Here is a 19,519-nt window from a genome sequence, read left to right on the forward strand (position 1 = left end):
ATGCTTTAACTATGCCTTGCTGCTTATATACATTGCCGAAGGTCAGGCTGACATGGGAAATAAAGCCTAGCAACCTTCCCAGAAGAAAAGAGGCACGGGGAGGCATAGAAACTGATAGATTCCTATCGTGCCACCATAAACCCTTATCTATGTCTGCTTTCCCACATCCGGGCCTGGTGGACATGCCTTGTCTAGGGCGGCCTTGACCTGTTTGAATTATGTTACTTGTGTTATGCGAAATGTGTATCCTTTGCTGTTTCCTGAGGCTGACTGAACAATGTGCACGGTGTCAGTGACTATAAAAACTCTATGGACCCCAAGCTCGGGGCCTAACCTACATCCTGCTGTGTCAGGAATGTTTGGACCTCAGCATGCTAGCTTTTTTGACATTGTTGTGTGGATTTTTGTCTTATCACTGGGCTGCCAGAAATGGACCTAACAATATGCCTGTTCTAGGTTATTTGCCTGTGAAAGCAAAACTCTGCTGTCCAATGACTCTGTGGGTAGGTAGGATCTGTGTGCCTCCATAACCTACACATTCAGGGATACACAACAGGGATTTCAGGCTGCATAATGACAGTACCTTTCCCAGCAACCCAGAGCTCTCCCTGGCTCTCTGCGGCAGGTGGGGTCCTCCCTGCCTTCTCAGCCACCAGCAGTTCACCCCTCTCATCTGGCAGTCCCACAGGCCGATGGACTCAGCTCTGCATTCTCCCTGTCTCCAGTGATTTGATCCATTTCCTCCCAGATAGTCTGAAATACACCTTATCCTATGGCTGTGTCCATAGGACACATCCCAGAGGAGCCCTGCGTTCTCAGTTTCTGATGCTTCTATTGTTGCGCAGAAGGAGCAGAAACACCTTTGTATTTTAAGAACTAGACCCTGGCTCCCAAACTTTGATCATCTGCAACACCAGGATCCTCCTACTGCATAAAGCAACTATGCAAGCTCTGGTGCTGTCCAGAGCTGCACTTTAGGATCCCCTCAAATTCCCTCCTGCAGCAATGGTCAGGGGCTTCAGGTACACTGGTAATGTGGGGGGTCTGGTATAGCAATATATCCAAACTGCAGAGTCAACCACATTGAAAGCAGGAGATTCAAACTACAGGAACCAAACATTTTTTTGTTTTTGTTTTTGGGCAACAGTTGACAATGCTCAGTGGTTACTCCTGACTCTGCACTCAGGAATCACTTCTGACAGTGCTTGGAGACCATATAAGATGGTGGCGATTGAACTGAGATTGGCCGTGTAAAAGAAAAATGTCTTACCCGATTGCTGTTCTATTACTCTGGCTCAACAACCAAACTTTGAATGGTTCTTGTCATGTCACGGTGACAAAGCTGGGGTGGGTGTGGGTGGGGAGGAACTCTGGAACCCTGGTGAAGGGAAGCTGACACTGGTGATGGGATTGGTGTCTAAAAACCCAACTATGAATAACTTTGTAAATCACAGATCTTTAATTTTATTATTTTAATAATATAAAAATTAAAAATACATTTAAAAGTTATTTCCCTTATTTGCTCTTCTGTGGATTTCTTTCTCCCTTTTTTTAGCATTTCATAAACAGCTCTTAAAGAAAATCCTTAGCTGATAGTGGTGGGAAGGGGAAGGGTGTTGGAACTGTACCCTCAGGTGCTCAGGGGCAATTCCTGGCTTCATGCTCCATAGTAACCCCTGGTGGTGCACAGGAAGCCATATGTAGTGCTGGGCTTTTGAGCCAGGATTATGCTTGGTGCAGTCACATGTAAAGCTAGTGCCTGGCCTCCTGTGCTATCTTTCTAATCCAGTAGTTTAGTTCTTAAATGCATTTAATGCTTTACTTTTACAGTAAAATAGAAGCATTTAAAGTGTATCTTATGGGCCGGGCGGTGGCGCTGGAGGTAAGGTGTCTGCCTTGCCTGCGCTAACCTAGGACGGACCGCGGTTCGATCCCCCGGCGTCCCATATGGTCCCCCAAGAAGCCAGGAGCAACTTCTGAGCGCATAGCCAGGAGTAACCCCTGAGCGTCACAGGGTGTGGCCCAAAAACCAAAAAAAATAAATAAATAAATAAATAAAGTGTATCTTATATTACGAGTAACAAAGAATGAAGACAACCCAAGTATCCATGGACATTGAAAGGAAGTACTAACATGGTGTATCTAAACAAGGAAATATACAGATTTAAAAAGGACATGAAGTACTAAAATCTACTAAAAATAGATGAACCTCGAAAAAATTAAATGAAGGACCAGAGCGATAGCATAACGGTAGGGAATTTGCCTTGCATGTGGCTAACCTGGGACAGACCCAGGTTCGATCCCTGGCATCCCATATGGTCCCTCAAGCCTGCCAGGAGCAATTTCTGAGCGCAGAGCCAGGAGTAACCCCTGAACGCCACAGGGTCTGGCCCAAAAACAAAAACAAACAAAAAATAATTATTAAGTGCAGTGAAAAAAATCAGTCCACATCCACACATATGACTGATGCAAAAAAAATTTTTTTTAATTTAAATTTTTTTTTTTTTGGTTCTTGGACCACACTTAGGGATTACTCCTGGCTCTACACTCAGGAATCACTCCTGGCAGAATGGAGAACCATGTGGGGTGCTGGGGATCAAATCCAGGTCGGCTGTGCAAGGCAAGTGCCCTACTTGCTGTACTATCACTCGGGCCCCCACAAAGTAGACTAGTAATTGCCAGTGGGTAAGAGGGAGTAATACGTGGCTGCTAATAAGTGCAAGATTCCTTTTTGGGCGATGGGACTATTTTAAAACTGACTGTGGTTATGGTCGTACAATTTTGTGACTATACTAAAAAACACTAAGCTGGGAGATTTAAATGGATGGATTATGCGGTATGTGAATCACAACTCAATGAAGCTGTTACTAAACAAGTGTAGCTGAGTCAATGGATGTTTCACACATCCTCTGCTCAGTATAGCAGATTTTTCTGTTTGCACCCATAAACATAACTCTAAGAACTAAATGAAAGCCCAGTTCTCAACAGGATTGATGCCTGACTTCCCATGTGAACACTGGCCTCTTACAGAAACGCACAGATGAAATACCCGGCATGCAAAGGGCTTTAATATTAGTTCCACATTACAATAACAACCTCTGTTGCAGTCAGTAGCCAGCCAGGGACCCGGTCCCCCCACCCACCTTCGCCCCACCCCCAGCCCAAACACGGCGTCTCCTGTCTCAGCTCTATCTCAAACACCTTCCCTCCCAAATGCTGGGCAGGACAGGGTGAAGTCCACGAAGTTCCCTCAACTGAAAAGACGCCCATGCTTGTGTTCAGGAAGCAGGGGCCATGGGAGGGGAGGGGGTTTGCTTAGAGGAGCAAATAACCAGAAAACAGACAAACGGCCCCACCCCAACATATGTCCTGTCCTTCAGAGTGGTGATTTTTTTTTTTTCCTACAAGGATTTCTACGGTGACTTTCAAATTCCCTCAGCCAGTTCTAGGTCTTGATCTGTTCCTAATTAGGGAAAAGAATCCTGGTATCGGTTTAGAGTAAAAGAACTTGAGTGTAGCATTACCATTTTTTTTTTTAAAGCACCAAATGTTTTCATAATTTTCTGAGCGAAGGATTAGTTTTCCTCAGTTATTTTATTTGAAAAATTAAGGATCCAAGGGGAAGAGGGAGCTGCTGACAGCATTGAAAGCCACGAGGAATTTACCTGAAAAGGCTGATAATGCACACCATGAAGACATCTATCTCCCTGCTCAAGGCGTCTCTCTCTCTCTCTATATATGTGTGTGTGTATGTGTGTGTGTGTGTGTGTGTGTGTGTATGTATATATTACCAAAACTAGTTTATACATGTTCGTGGATGCATGTCGGAGCTAACGGAGGTCTCCAAAAGCTAAGGCAGCAAGGAAAACAGAGTAAAGAAACATGCAGCCTCCCTCACCCCCCTGCCCCTCTTCAGACCACAAATGCATCAGCTCAGGCAATGCAAACTCTGCCTTTCCACAGTGCACCCCCATAAGCAGCCCAAGTGCAGAAACCAGCATGAATCAAACTCTCGTACACTCAGGGCCAGACTGTAGTCACTTGAAACGGAGAGCAAAAGAGACACAGAACTTACCTGCCTTTTCAAGGAAAGCGGGGCAAACTAAATGGTAAACAGGCCATCGTTTATTTTCAAAAGTGCTCCTGAGGGCGGCTTTCCTAAGAGAGTCTCAGTCAAGGGAGTGGTCCAGCCCAGGTACAGAGCACCCAAAAATCAGGCAGAAAATCAGTATCTTTTTTGGATTCTTAAGCTGAAAATCAGTAGTTTTAAAAAGTAAGTGTGGGGAGGATCCTCTAGAGGAAATGCTCTCAAACCATGTCATGCCTTTCTGAGGGTGGAGCAACTGGGTACTGGGAGGGAAGAAGGAAAAAAACCTCGAGCTCAGCATTGGCAACAACACAGCTATCTCCAGCACAGAAGTCTGTTTATGTGCACCAAGTCCTTTTTCCAAACCGGGAAAGTATCGGCAGCATAAGTCAAGATTTTTTCCACCAAGAATCTTAAAAATATCAATCATTTTCCAGATATAAGCAACAAAGCCTGACATTCAGACTCAGATGTAACCAGGCATGTCCGCATAGAAACATGCTCAACTTAAAACATGTCAAAAAACTGTCTTTGCTAGAAAACCAACAAGACCAGAGAGACAGTTCAGAGGGCTGGGGTGCAGACTTTGCAAAGAGAGGTCCTGGATTTGATCACCACCGCTACAGGGGAACTGGGGTGTGGGGGAAGGATATCACCATTATCAGCAAAAGAATCTAAATATACAAAGAATTTTACAAATTTGTAACAGGATAATGTTGACTGTTACCAAACTGAAACTGTTCTGAGTGGAATCAAAGCTCAACTCCCAGAGAAGAAACTAAATCCCTACTACTTCATTCCGTAAATTCCATTCCCTAGCAGAGAATATTCATCCTCCATGGCTCCTCAGATTCTCACCTCCCTAGTGGCATATTCCCTGCAGAAATGGGACCTAATCAAGGAGCCCTTTCCAAAAACAGGGTCTCAAGGTTAGAGTAAAAAAATAAAAATCAAAGAAAGTTGAAGCTTCCACGGATTTATCTCTATTTTTTGGCCTCAGATTTTATTTCCGCTCCAAAGCTGGGACACTGGAGAGATGCAAGTCTGGAAGCAAATGCCAATGAAGGAAATCCAGGAATCCCAGCAAGCCTTGACTCCCAAGAAGCAGGCAGCTCAGTGGGGGGATGTTCGGAAATGCAAGAGCATGTTTTCCTGAGACCTGGGATATTTATTGGGCAGAAACAGACCACACCCTGGTGTGAAGATTAAGTGGTCTAAACACCAATCCAAGGTACTACATTCAAAGATGTTTCCAAGCAAGGAGTAAACAAGTCCTATAGGAGTGGGATGGCATCTGGTTAATCTCACAGGGTCAGCACCAGGCTGACCTTCAATCCCCTGGCATCCCAGATGGTCCCCTGAGCCCACCAGGAGTGATTCCTGAGTGTAGAACCAGGAGTGACCTCTGAGAACTCCTGGGTGTGGCCTCAAAACAAAGCAAAAAGCATGAGGTTTACACACACACACACACACACACACACACACACACACACACACACACACACCCTTACTTTCTGGATCCATTCAAATTTCAGTAGTTTGTTTATTTTCATTGTTGAGTACTGTCTTATGGTACATTTTATTTTGTGACATATTTAATTTAACCATTCAGCAAATGAAGAGTGCCTATGTTTCCAGCTTGGGGCATTAATGAATAAAGCGACTACACAATGTTGGCAGGCACTGGAAACATTCATGCACAAGTGTTTGTGGGAAATTTGGATTTTTCTGGAGTAAATGCCCTGATTTACACAACAGATGGGTTATATATAATAATTTTAAGTCTTATTTATTAGTAAACTGAGTCTAACAATGTTTCAAGTAAGAAGATAGGACTGCAATGTCCATGCAGGATTGATCTCAGGAATACAAATGTCCAGACTTCTGCTTGTCCAACAGAGCAAAGAGTAGTGCCTTCAATGGAAAGGGACTCTCCGCATCAGGTAGCCATATCTCAGCATCAATCAAGAACACTACTCTGGAGCTTAAGAGGAAGCTTTCTGGGGACAGCAACCTAAAATCACCATTTTAGAGTAGTACCATAAGTCCAACAAAGTGACATAAAATTACTCCAGAAAACTATCAGGACTGAAATCCAGCTACTCCAATGTTTAGTGTCAGAGCAAAGAGCCAGAAAGACAGAGAGATGCACTGAAAGAGAAGGCAATCAAAGACTTCAATTTGGGGTTAGGGGCACCCTCTGGCAGGGGACTTCCAGAATGTGGTGAGAGAAGACGACAGACCTGTGTGGGCTGAGCAAAGCACAGGTGAAAGTAAAGAGAAACAGAGTGGTCAGAGTTTTAGGGAGATGGACTAGGAGAGAAGCAGGATGACATTCCAAAGCTAGTGTTTGCCAACCTTTTCCTGATCATGGCCTCTTCCAATCTTGTTCCTTATTATGGCCTCCATCCTACAGTTAAGTCATTTTTACCTGTGGCTCCCTTGGAGTATCTTGGGGGCCTGCAGGGGGTTATATGGTTGAGAAACTCTGCTTTAGACTATCAAGATTGGGATAGAAAAAAGAATGGTCAGGTAAAATACCCCCCAGAAGCCAAAGAGATGGCTCAAAGGGTTGGAGGAAGTAGTTTTGGCTTTGCCTATGCCCACCCTACCCCACCCCACCTCACCCCCACCGCAGCATGGTCCCCCAGGACCACCTCTGGGAGTGGCTCCCACCACTGGTGGCTGTGACCAAAATACAAAACAAAACAAAACACCATAAAACATACAACACAGAAGCTATCCTTTACATTCCAGGAAGGAAAAGGCTGACTATTATTCAATTGCCATCCCAAAGCACAAACACATCATGAGAACCAGACTTCAAAACACCCAAAGTGGCCAATGGTGACTAGTTTTGTTGAATCGTGCTTCTAACAGTTGGCACATGACTGCATACATCAGTCCAGTGATCAGACTTCCACACTGAGGAAAATCAGTCCCTAAACTCCACTTTCACTCAAAATGAAGGGAATGGAACAAAAACTTTAGATCAGTTCTTGAAGACGCATGGTGGATGACTATGAGAAATACAGGCTGTGGATCTTGGACAAGGGATGCACTGGCACCTAGGGTAACAGGAAAGGAAATGTGGACAGCTGTGGCAGAGGCAGGTGATGTCCCCTCAGACCCATCCTATCAAACTTCATGCACAAAGAAACAGCGAAGTGCTGTGATTTGTCTAAGAGCAAGCCAGGACTAGGCTGAGGTGCCAAACCCACCCTTCCACTGGCCAGCCCATCCTCTGTTAAAGTGATAGCCAGGAAGGAAAGGGGGTGGGTGTTATCTTTTTTTTTTTTTTAATAATATAGTCACGATTTCCCTGTGAAATTACAAAGTTCAGGCATATAGTGTTTTAAGACTTCACTTCACTAGTGTCCATTTCCCTCCACCAATGCCTCCCTCCCCATTTGCCTCCCACCAGACTGCTTCTATTAAGAGATGCTTTTCTTTTATATATGTTTTTCTACTGTGGTTTACTGTACTTTTGCTGATAGGATGCCATACATAACACTTTAGCACCTTTAAGCACTACCGCCTCCTCCTAGTAGATTGAACATTCTCCTCCACCACAGGCATTTCCCCCACCCCAGATACTATGAAGTCTGCATCTCGTTTACCACAAATTCCAAATTAGTGAATTGAATCTCCATTACAGAGATTTCAGCATCTTTGCAAATATAAGACCAAAAGCACCTCTTACCTGAATTTTGATAGGCCAGGTGAAATTACTGACGTAAACAAAGAATGTGATATTCGGATGATTGCGAAAATCAAACTTCTCGTTAGAGAAGCTATCTTTGTACTCCTTAATGTTAGTTTTAGAAACAACAGGCATTTCTTCTCCAGCTTGAGTCCCAGCTGTTAAGGAAAAAAGAATAAATTTAATTGTACTCTTTTTATTTGAACAGAATTTGTCCTCCTTAATAATAAGTTATCATTTACTCAAACCTTCACTACATTCCAGAAACAACCTCAACCTCACTTTTTCTTTCTTGCTACATCCAAGATACATACATACATGCTCTGGGCTTATACTCAACTCTATGTTCAAGGATCCTTGAACTCCCAGTGAGAATCAGGGATCAGAGATCATGGATCATATGAGGTGTCAGGGATCAAACCTGGTCAGATGTATATAAGACAAAGTGCCTTACCCCTGTACTATAGCTCTGACCCCCATCCTTCTAACTTTTGCTCTTTCTCCCTACCTTCCTATCCTCCATCTTCCAACACACATTTACAATCAGAAAATGGGTTCAGTGAATGAAGTGACTTGAGTCAGTTGACCCTGCCAGTGAAATATGTATTTAGGATGTTAAGGTAGGTAATCTGGTTAGCTAGAATAATTTTACCAGGAATTTTGCAACTTCTCCCAAAGAAAGTACAGAAACCACTAGAACTCTATTCTGCTGAGTTAGATTCTTTCGTTTTGGGACCAAATGCAGTGATTCTGAGGAGTTACTTCTGACTCTGCACTCAGGGATCACTCCTGGCAGTGCTCAAGAGATCATATGGGATGTCAGAGATAGAAGCTGGGTTGGTTGTGTGTAAGGCAAGTGACCTACCTGCTGTACTAACTCTCCAGCCCCTGTGGAAATACATTTTTGTTTGGGGCTATACCTGGCGATGCTCAGGGTTTACTCCTGGCTCTACACTCAGAAATTTCTCTTGACTGTGCTCCAGAGGACTTTATGAGATGCTGGGATTGCTGGGACTAGAACCTGGATCAGCTGCACACAAGGCAAGCGCTTAACTATTGTACTATAGCTCTAGCCCACTGAGTGACAGTTTTTTTTAAAATAATTTTTATTGTGATCAAAGTGAATTACAAATCTTTCACAATAATATTTAAGGTACATAGTGACATTGAATCAAGGTCATTCCCACCACCAATGTTATCTTCCCTCCAACCCTGTTCCCAGCATGTATCCCATATTCCCTCATTTGGACCCCTGACTACTAGTATAACTGGTCCCCTCTGTGTATAGCTTGTTGTAGTTTGGGTATCAATTCTGATGTCCTTTACTTTGGATTTGGTCTTTAAGTCTGATCATTTTTATAGTTCTACTCAATGTTCATACGACTATTTGGACTTGATACCATCCATTTTTTTCCCCTCAATTTATGAGGCAGAATAAGAGGATTCAAGTTATTTATTTCTGATCAGCTGCACGCTAGGCAAGCACTTACCTACTGTACTATAGCTGTGACCCACTGAGCAGCATTCTTAATCATTTTAGACCTCCCTCCCTTTAAAAAAAAATTGGTTTTGTATCCTTAATTTTTTTTTTTTTTTTGGTTTTTTGGCCACACCCATTTGAAGCTCAGGGGTTACTTCAGGCTAAGTGCTCAGAAATTGCCTCTGATTTGGGGGGACCATATGGGATGCTGGGGGATCGAACTGTGGTCCTTCCTTGGCTAGTGTTTGCAAGGCAGACACCTTACTTCTAGCGCCACCTTGCTGGCCCCTGTATCCTTAATTTTTTTTGTTTGTTTTTCTTTTTTTTTTTTTTTTTTTGGTTTTTGGGCCACACCCTGTGACGCTCAGGGGTTACTCCTGGCTATGCGCTCAGAAATTGCTCCTGGCTTCTTGGGGGACCATATGGGACACCGGGGGATCGAACCTCGGTCCGGTCCGTCCTAGGCTAGCGCAGGCAAGGCAGGCACCTTACCTCCAGCGCCACCACCCGGCCCCCATGTATCCTTAATTTTTAAAGTAGATTTTCTGCTTAACAGGTCATCTTTAGTAATCAGATTAATACTAATACTACTACTAATAATAAGAAAAAAAAGACTGTGCCATTGACTGAATTCCCAAGTACAATTCCCTGTAATTAGTAAGACCACATTCTATATATCATGCGTTTCTATTTCCTGAAATGGACTTGCCTGAATTTTTCACTTCTGGAGGAAAACTGTTAGCTTCTCTTTCCAAGCCTAAAGTCTGAAGAGTGGTTCCCACACTTACTCAGGGTCATGAGAACTGTGGGTGGCAAAGTTGGGTTTCAAATGCATATGCTTGTTCCCAAACCTCCCTGTTCAATTCCCATAGGTCCCATTTCCCAATCTCTGATCTCCACTCAGGTCTTCCCTGGATATGTCTTTACCTGAGAAGCTGGCAGCCCAAGTGATGTTGAGGTTGAAGTTTTTGGAGGCATTGATGAACATGTCCAAATCCCTGTTTTGCTAATGAGAAGGACAAGTAATTAGATAATTGTTTAAATAAAGTTTTTGTGTTTTTTACAAAAAGCAATAACTAGACTATGACTCTGAACTTTCTTACCCACAAGAGATCTTGCACAAACTCTTAAAAAATAGGGGCCAGAGAGATAGCATGGAGGTAGGGTGTTTGCCTTGCATGCAGAAGGACAATGGTTCGAATCCCAGCATCCCATATGGTCCCCTGTGCCTGCCAGGAGCAATTTCTGAGCGTAGAGCCAGGAGTAAACCCTGAGCACTGCCGGGTGTGGCCCAAAAACAAAACAAACAAACAAACAAAAAAATCATGTATAGAGAAAAATCTGAAATCTTCTTTTACCATATGCAATATAGATAGCCCAAGTAAATTTTATTTTTCTCATAGAAACTTGGGGGTGAAAGTAGAAAGGAACTGATGGGGGAACTCTACTATCTTACTTGGTTGTTTTTATATTTGTTTGTTTGGGTTTTTTTGTTTGTTTGTTTTTGGGTCATATCCGGCAGTGCTCAGGGGTTCCTCCTGCTCTACGCTCAGAAATCGCTCCTGGCAGGCTCGGGGGACTATATGGGATTCCAAGATTCGAACCACCATCCTTCTGCATTCGAGGCAAATGCCCTATCTCCATGCTATCTCTCCGGCCCTGGTTGTTTTTATATTTATTAATATTTGTTGGTCTCTTTTGGGGGGTCACAGCTAATAGTATTTGGTAGCTATTCCCAGCTCAGTGCTCTGGGGACTAGTGAGTGCTGTGAATGAAGCAGAGGCTTCTGTTTACAGAACATTACTCCATCCCTTTCAGCTGTCTCCTGGCCAAAGGGTAAACAAGATATTTTACTTATTTTTTTGTTTTTGTTTTGGAGACCATACTGAGAGGTGTGCTCAGGGGTTACTCCTGGCACTAAACTTAGGAATTACTCCTGTTTTTGCTTGAAGGAGCACATGGGATGCCCATGAATTGAATGTGGGTCAGCTGCATGCAAGGCAAATGCCCTACCCACTGTTCTATTTCTCCAGCCCCACTCTTTATTTTTCATTATTTATTTTGCAGTGCTAAGGATTGAACCAGAGCCTTGTACATAGCAAGACACTGATCTCAAAAGAAGAAATTTTATATAAATGTGTTAGCAAATGCCTGATGCCAAGAGAAAGAACCCTGAAAAAATAAGACCAGAAAACAATGACTTTGTATTCCACCCTGTGGCCTATGTTAGGAGAATCAGGCTTCTAACTACCTTTTGGAAAGCCATTTTCAAATATCTTAAGAGTGAGCTTGGGCCCGGAGAGATAGCACAGCGGTGTTTGCCTTGCAAGCAGCCGATCCAGAACCTAAGGTGGTTGGTTCGAATCCTGGTGTCCCATATGGTCCCCCGGGCCTGCCAGGAGCTATTTCTGAGCAGACAGCCAAAAGTAACCCCTGAGCACCACCGGGTGTGACCCAAAAACAAAAAAAAAAAAACAAAAACAAAAAAAAAAGAGTGAGCTTGACTAAGTTCCCCCATTTATATTAATTTGTAAACTAAATTTATGTAGTACTAATTTGTTTCCTTTTTTGGCTTTTTTTTTTCTTCTTTTACCCACTGAGCTATCATCCCAAGAAATTAATGTGTGTTTTTTTTTTGGGGGGGAACCATACTTGGCAGTGCTCAGGGGTTAGTCCTGGCTCTGCACTCAGAAATTGCTCCTGGCAGAGACGAAATTTTCCTATACATGGATGTACATGGAATCTATTATGCTGAGTGAAATAAGTTAGAAGGAGAGAGAGAAAAGCAGAATACTCTCAGTCATATATGGGTTTGAAGAAAAATAAAAGACATTTTTACAGTAATTCCCAGAGACAAAAAAGAAGAGGGCTGGAAGATGCAGCTCACAACACGAAGCACACCACAAAGAGTGATGAGCGTTGTTAGAGAAATAACTACATTGAGAACTATCATAACAATATGAATGATCGAGGAAAGTAGAAGCCTGTCTAGAATACAGGTGTGGGTGTGGTGGGGAGGAGGGAGATTTGGGACATTGGTGATGGGAATGTTGCACTGGTGAAGGGGGGTACTCTTTACATGACTGAAATCATACAACTACAATCATATTTGTAATCACGGTGTTTAAATAAAGATAATTAAAAAAAAAAAAAGAAAGTGCTCCTGGCAGGCTCAGGGGACCATATGAGATGCCAGGGATCGAACCTGGGTCTGACCCCTGTTGTCCGCATGCAAGGCAAATGCTCTACTGCTGTGCTATTACTCCGGCCCCAGAAATTAACGTTTTTGATAGCAGAAAGTCACAACAATGAAAACATTTTCAAATGTGCTCTCCAAACTAGAAATTTCTCTCACAAAGCACTTATCTTCTTGTTTACTAATAAGCCCCCACTTTCTTTTGGAAGAGAGAGCTCAAGGATTTATTTCTTTATTTTTAGTAGCACGTGATTAAGGACTTCTTTCTATGGAAAAGATCAGTTTGAGAAACTATTGCTCTTGAAAAAGACAAAACACATAATACAATGATAGTCCTATTAAATATTCTGTCATAATATACATAGAAAACCCCAGAAAGGACATAAGAGTTAGTGGTCACACATCAACATATTAAATAATATTACAATAAAGGAATGAAATGAGTACAATCAATAACATCCTTAAAGACTAAATGTTTCAACTTCTTTCTTTTCTTTTTTTTTTTTTGGTTTTTGAGTCATATCCGGTAGCGCTCAGTTGTTACTCCTGGCTGTATGCTCAGAAATCACTCCTGGCAGGCTCAGGGGACCATATGGGATGCCGGGATTTGAATCACCGACCTTCTGCATGCAAGGCAAACGCTTTACCTCCATGGTATCTCTCCTGCCCCTCAACTTCTTTCTTATGAATAAAGTGTAAATAAAATAACAGTTGGGAGGGTCAGGAGAGAGCACAGCGGTAGGGCATTTGCCTTGCAGGCAGATGGAGGGTGGTTTGAATCCTGGCCTCCCATATGGTCCCCTGAGCCTGCCAGGAGCAATTTCTGAGCACAGAGCCAGGAGTAAACCCTGAGCACTGCCAGATGTGACCCAAAAACCAAAAACCAAAAACAAACAAATAAAAAAACCAGAAATGATCACTCAGGACAAAACTAGGAAGTGAAAAGAAGTAAAGTGGTATGTGTGGGGCCAGAGTGGTGGCGCGAGTGGTAAGGCATCTGCCTTGCCCGAACTAGCCTAGAACGGACTGTAGTTTGATCCCCCAGCATTCCATATGGTCCCCCCAAGCCAGGAGCAATTTCTGAGCACATAGCCAGGAGTAACCACTGAGCGTCACTGGGTGTGGCCCAAAATCAAAAACAAAAACAAAAAAACAAAATGTGATGCCCTTTAGTAATGCAAACCATACCTAAAAGGAAAAATGAAAGAAAGACAGAGAGAGAGAATAAGAAAAAGAGTGAGAGAGAGAAAAAGAGTATCTGCCAGAGAGTCAGGCTGGAGGGAGAGATGGGCAGGAGGGAAATAGGAAACACTGAAAGTGGAAAATGAACACTGGTCAGAGATTGGTATTAGATATTATATGACTGGAACAACTGTCAACAACTTTATTTAATCTTATTTTTTGGTTATATTTTGGGCTACATCTGGCAGTACTCACATTAGGCTCTACACTCAAGAATTACTCCTTACATGCTTGTAATCATGATGTTTAAATAAAGATATTTAAAAAAAAATTTACTCCTGGTGGTGCTTGAGGGACCATATGGGATGCTGGGGATTGAACCTGGGTTGGCCATGTGCAAGGCAAACACCCCATGCTGTACTATCATTCCAGTCCCTATCAACAATTTGTGTGTGGGGTGGGGGTGGGCCACACCTGAAGACACTCAGGGGTTACTCCTGGCTATGCGCTCAGATAACAGTTCCTGGCTTGAGGGCCATATGGGACGCTGGGGATCGAACCTAGGTCTATCCTGGGTCAGCCTCAGCAGACACCTTAACACTGTGCTTCTCTATCAACTCCGGCTTCTCTATCAATAACTTTTAAATCCTATCTCATATTAATTTAATTTTAAAAAAGTGTAAATAGAGACCAGAGTGATAGCACAGTGATAAGGCATTTCCTCACACACAGCTGACCTGAGACAGAACCAAGTTCTATCCCCGGCATCCCATATGGTCCCTGTAGCCTGCCAGGAGTGACTTCTGAGTGTAGAGCCAGGAATAACTCCTGAGCGACACTGGGTGTGGCCAAAACAAAAATTGTAAATGAGTTGTACCTGTAGTATTTCTTGCTGTTCTTTAACTGAAATTTTTTTTTTTTTTTTTTTTTTTTTGGTTTTTTGGGTCACACCCGGCAGTGCTCAGGGGTTATTCCTGGCTCCTGACTCAGAAATTGCTCCTGGCAGGCACGGGGGACCATATGGGACGCCGGGATTCGAACCGATGACCTCCTGCATGAAAGGCAAACACCTTACCTCCATGCTATCTCTCCGGCCCTAACTGAAATATTTAACTTAATTCCTCCCTTGGATACTCAGCAAATTGAGCCAGCACATCAACGCTACAATTCAGTGCTATTTGGGCCCCACACGTGTCGGGGAAATCTAGGGGTATATATGACTGTTCAGGAGATCATGTGATGCTGGGCATAGAACCCATAGCAGGTGCATGCACATGCCCTGACAGCTGTACCATCTCCTAACCCCTTCATTCTTTTTTTGGGGGGGTCACACCCAGCAGCGCTCAGGGGTTCCTCCTGGCTCTACGCTCAGAAATAGCTCCTGGCAGACTCGGGAGACCATATGGGATGCTGGGATTTGAACCACCATCCTTCTGCACACAAGGCAAATGCCTTACCTCCATGCTATCTCTCTGGCCCCCCTTCATTCTATTTTTAAATTAAAAAGGCTAGTGAACATAATGACTCAAAACAACATGCCTACATGATTTCCTCCAACGTTATTTCACCATTTCCTTATATCCTCTTTTATTTCTTGAAGCAGTGTTTTGTAGGGCTACATCTGACTACACAACTCATTTGCATAGCATAGGTCCTTCACCTCTTTAGTTAAGTTGCAAGGTACATTTGTGTGACACTAATGTAAATAGGATTTTTTTGTTGGTTTTTTTTTGGGGGGGTTTTTGGGCCACACCCAGCGACACTCAGGGGTTACTCCTGGCTGTCTGCTCAGAAATAGCTCCTGGCAGGCACGGGGGGACCATATGGGACACCGGGATTCGAACCAACCACCTTTGGTCCTGGATCGGCTGCTTGCAAGGCAAACACCACTGTGCTATCTCTCCAGGCCCCTTTTTTGTTGTTTTTAATGCCCATTTCTTCTCTATCATTATTGGTGTATAAGAATGCCATTAATTTTTGCGTGTTAACTTTATAGCCTGCCACTTTGCTATATGAATCTATTATTTCTAGAAGCTTTTTGGTAATCTATAGGATTTTCCAAATAGAGTATAATGTCATCTGCAAACAGTGAGAGCTTGACTTTTTTCTTTCCTATCTGGATGCTCTTGATATCTTTTTCTTTGCCTATTCGCTATGGAAAGAACTTCTAGCACTATGCTGAATAAGAGTGTTGAGAGAGGGCAGTTTTGTCTTGTATCAGATTTTAGAGGAAATGCTTTTACCTTATCTCCATTAAGAATAATATATACCGGGGCTGATAGCATGGAGGTAAGGTGTTTGCCTTTCATGCAGAAGGTCATCGGTTCGAATCCCGGCATCCCATATGGTCACCCGTGCCTGCCAGGAGCAATTTCTGAGCATGGAGCCAGGAGTAACCCCTGAGCACTGCTGGGTGTGACCCAAAAACCACAAAAAAAAAAAAAAAAAGAATAATATATGCCATTGACTTGTGGTAGATGGCTTTGACTATATTGATAAAAGATCCTTCCATTCCCATCTTAATGAGATCACTTACTGCTAAAATACTATTGACTCATGAGATCTTTATACATGAGTCTCTTCTCTATACATCTTTTCTTTTTACCATGGAAATGAGTCTTCAGAAAACAAATACTGGGCTGGAGATATGGCTCAGTGATATTGCTCCCTTGCATGTGTGAAGCCCTGGGTTCAATACCCAGCACTGCATACAAAAAAAAAAAAAAATAAGAATAGAAACAAACAAACCTTACTTTCACTTAACTGTACAGTAAATGTTCCACACTGGACTTTGTTCTACTACTGATTTTTCCCCCCATTTAGCAGTCTGATAGCATATGTTCTCAAAGGAATCTACACTGGCTTAATAGTATAAAGTTTTCAGATACGTTACATTTCTAAATGATTGTCAAGTTTAGTAAAAAAATTTCTATGCATTTTGATTGGTTACTGAATGTCCCTATTTTTCACTTAGGAAATCATATAGGTATATCTTTGTATTAAAATGCTTCACTTTCAAATGCCATGCTGAGTAGGCTCTTTCCTACCACTGCTAACTCCTTATGGTAAAAACTTAAGATGGGACCAGAGAGATAGCACAGCGGTAGGGCGTTTGCCTTGCATGCGGCCAACCTAGGACAGACCCGGGTTCAATTCCCATTATCCCATATGGTTCCCCAAGCCTGGCAGGAGCAATTTCTGAGTGCAGAGCCAGGAATAACCCCTGAGCACTGGTGTGGCCAAGAAACAAGCCAAAAAAATTGATAGCAGATATAAGTGTCCGTCTCAAGTAGAGATTTCAATGATATCCATTATTTCAGATTAAGTTCTTGTTGGGCCTGACGAACACATTCTCCATTTTCACCTTGCAGTCAGACTAAAAACTCATTCTAGCCCTTCCTTGTATAATGGGCAGAACTAATTTCAATCCACAGCTTCCTGCAGGCACTTTTAAAGCTTCTAGTCCATTCAGTGAGACTGAATCTGGGCTTTACCACCTGCCACACTGTGGTCGGGTTTCCATGCAAGCTTGTCTCCTCTTTTGTGTGGGGCTATGAACAGACAAACCACATCTGTGAGGAGAGATTCAGTGTCAGTGTCTCCAGCACCCTTAACTATACTCTTTGTGCCACTGAGAGGAAAAGAAAAAGGTTCCAACACATCTTTCCTACACCTCTAAATCGCATCCTGTACTCCATTCTGAAAAGCACTGAGCGACAGTGTCATTGTCCAAAATGACAAGGAAAAGATCCACAGAAATTCAAAACAAACTAAAAAAGACTTAAATTCCTACTTCGTCAGGTGTAGCCACAAAATTGATGGCTGTGTAGTAACGGTCGTCTTCCTGGGACAGGCTAAAGGTGAACTGATAGTCGATAAGAAGAGTATCTACAGAAAAAAAGAAATGTCCATTTAAACACCAATAAAAAAATACAGAATAAGCCTCTCAAGCTACTACACTATTCAATAATTAAGAAAACATTTGAACCTCTGTATAGAGGGACTAGAAGGTTTTTCAAAGGAGATCAAACCCATCAGTAGCCAGTATCAGTTAATTTGGGTTAACACAACTAAGCCTTTCTTTCATTTTTTCAGTATGTGTGGGGACCTGCTGTGGTGCTTGGATGACCATATGGTTCCAGGGGTCGAACCAGGGTTGGCTTCCCACAAGACAAGCATCTTGGGCCAGAGAAATAGTATAGTAGGTAAGGCACTTGTCTCACACACAGCTGACCATGTTCAATCCCCAGTATCCAATATAGTCCCTGAGCACTGCCAGAAATAATTCCTGAGTGCAGAACCAGGAGTAACCCCTGAATATTTCCAGATGAGGCCCCCCCCCCCAAAAAAAAAGACAAGCACCTGAACCCATGTACTGTCTCTTGAGACCCAAAACCCTCTGTATATCATGGCACTGATTAAGATTTTGCCTTCAACAGAAGTCACCTACAAATATTAACTGAATATATTTAAGGAAACCAAGCTGTAAATGAATGGTATAAATGGAAACAAAGCTTCACAGAAAAATAACTAACTTTAGGTCTGGGGCAAAGAATACAGGACTGGTATCTCATTTTAGAAAGAAAGTAGGGCGGGGGAGATAGCTCAAAAACTAGAAGTGCTAGTCATGCATGCTTAAGGACCCCAAGCTCAATCACAGCTTTGCTTGGTTCCCCGAGAATGGGGGGTGAGTATGATTGATAGCCCTGGAGGCCCCTAACCATCTATGTAATATCCAATGAAATTAGGGTTTCAAGGGAACACAAATAAGGAATGTCAGATTATTCTCTCTCCCCTTTTCCCTAGTATCTGTTCTGCACGTATTAACATAAACCACAATCACAATTAAAAGTTGTTAAAAATGGGGCCGGAGAGATAGCATGGAGGTAAGGTGTTTGCCTTTCATGCAGGAGGTCATCAGTTCGAATCCGGCGTCCCATATGGTCCCCCGTGCCTGCCAGGAGCAATTTCTGAGCGTGAAGCCAGGAATAACCCGAGCACTGCCAGGTGTGACCCAAAAACCACAAAAAAAAAAAAAAAAAGTTGTTAAAAATAGGAGCCGGTGAGACAGGATAGCAGATAGGACTCTTTTTTTTTGGTTTTTCGGGCCACACCTGTTTGATACTCAGGGGTTACTCCTGGCTAAGTGCTCAGAAATTGCCCCTGGCTTGGGGGGACCATATGGGACGCCGGGGGATTGAACCACGGTCCTTCTTTGGCTAGCACTTGCAAGGCAGACACCTTACCTCTAGCACCACCTCGCCAGCCCCACAGATAGGACTCTTGCCTTGCATGCAGGAAGGATTTGATCCCTAGGCATCCCATATGGTCCCCTGAGCTCTGCCAGGAGTGATCCCTAAGTGCAGAGCAAGGAGTAAAGCCTGGGCATGCCAGTTGTGCTCTCCCTACCAGTTGATAAAAATAGATTTCATCATCTGTACTGAAAACTTAAAGGAGTAAAAACACATTAAGTGAGGAGAGGTTTCCATTGCGATAGCACTGACCACGTAAAGCCAAGTTGAAGAGAAAAAAGGAAACATAACTAAGTAATTGAGCTTCTACACAAGAGAGCCACAGAAAACACTTACAATAGCAGGTGCCTTTAAGAGGGTTCCCCTGGTACCGATTCTCTACTTCACATCTGGAGAGGAAAATAAAAATAGTTTCCATTATCTATACCATCAATCACTTCCATTTTAACCAAACAGATCCTCTATGTAAAGTACAAATAGCTGCAAGTTGGCATATTCATATACTTCCCAGGTCAAATGGACTCATGGACTGGCAGCCAGTAGTTCTACTGACTGCCCAGCAATTCACCCTAACTCATAAACATGTGCCAATTATATAAGCAATCAGTAGTAGCTACCT

At 43.0% G+C, this 19,519-nt stretch overlaps 1 protein-coding gene across 3 annotated transcripts in view; it reads right to left on the minus strand.

Moving 5' to 3' along the window:
• Nucleotides 1-19,519, minus strand: part of ATRN (attractin) — a 192,635-nt gene that overhangs the window by 38,464 nt on the left and 134,652 nt on the right. For 2 of the 3 annotated variants that reach the window (XM_049779127.1, XM_049779126.1), the window contains exons 21-24: nt 19,237-19,289; nt 17,442-17,536; nt 10,198-10,276; nt 7,791-7,948 (exon numbers count right to left, since the gene is read on the minus strand). In XM_049779127.1, coding sequence (XP_049635084.1) covers nt 7,791-7,948; nt 10,198-10,276; nt 17,442-17,536; nt 19,237-19,289 — 385 coding nt within the window. Of the gene's footprint in view, nt 1-7,790; nt 7,951-10,197; nt 10,277-17,441; nt 17,537-19,236; nt 19,290-19,519 lie in introns of all 3 variants that reach the window. The other variant, XM_049779128.1, reaches the window with a different exon arrangement.

This window comes from Suncus etruscus, chromosome 9, assembly GCF_024139225.1.
Source record: "Suncus etruscus isolate mSunEtr1 chromosome 9, mSunEtr1.pri.cur, whole genome shotgun sequence".
NCBI lineage: Eukaryota > Metazoa > Chordata > Mammalia > Eulipotyphla > Soricidae > Suncus > Suncus etruscus.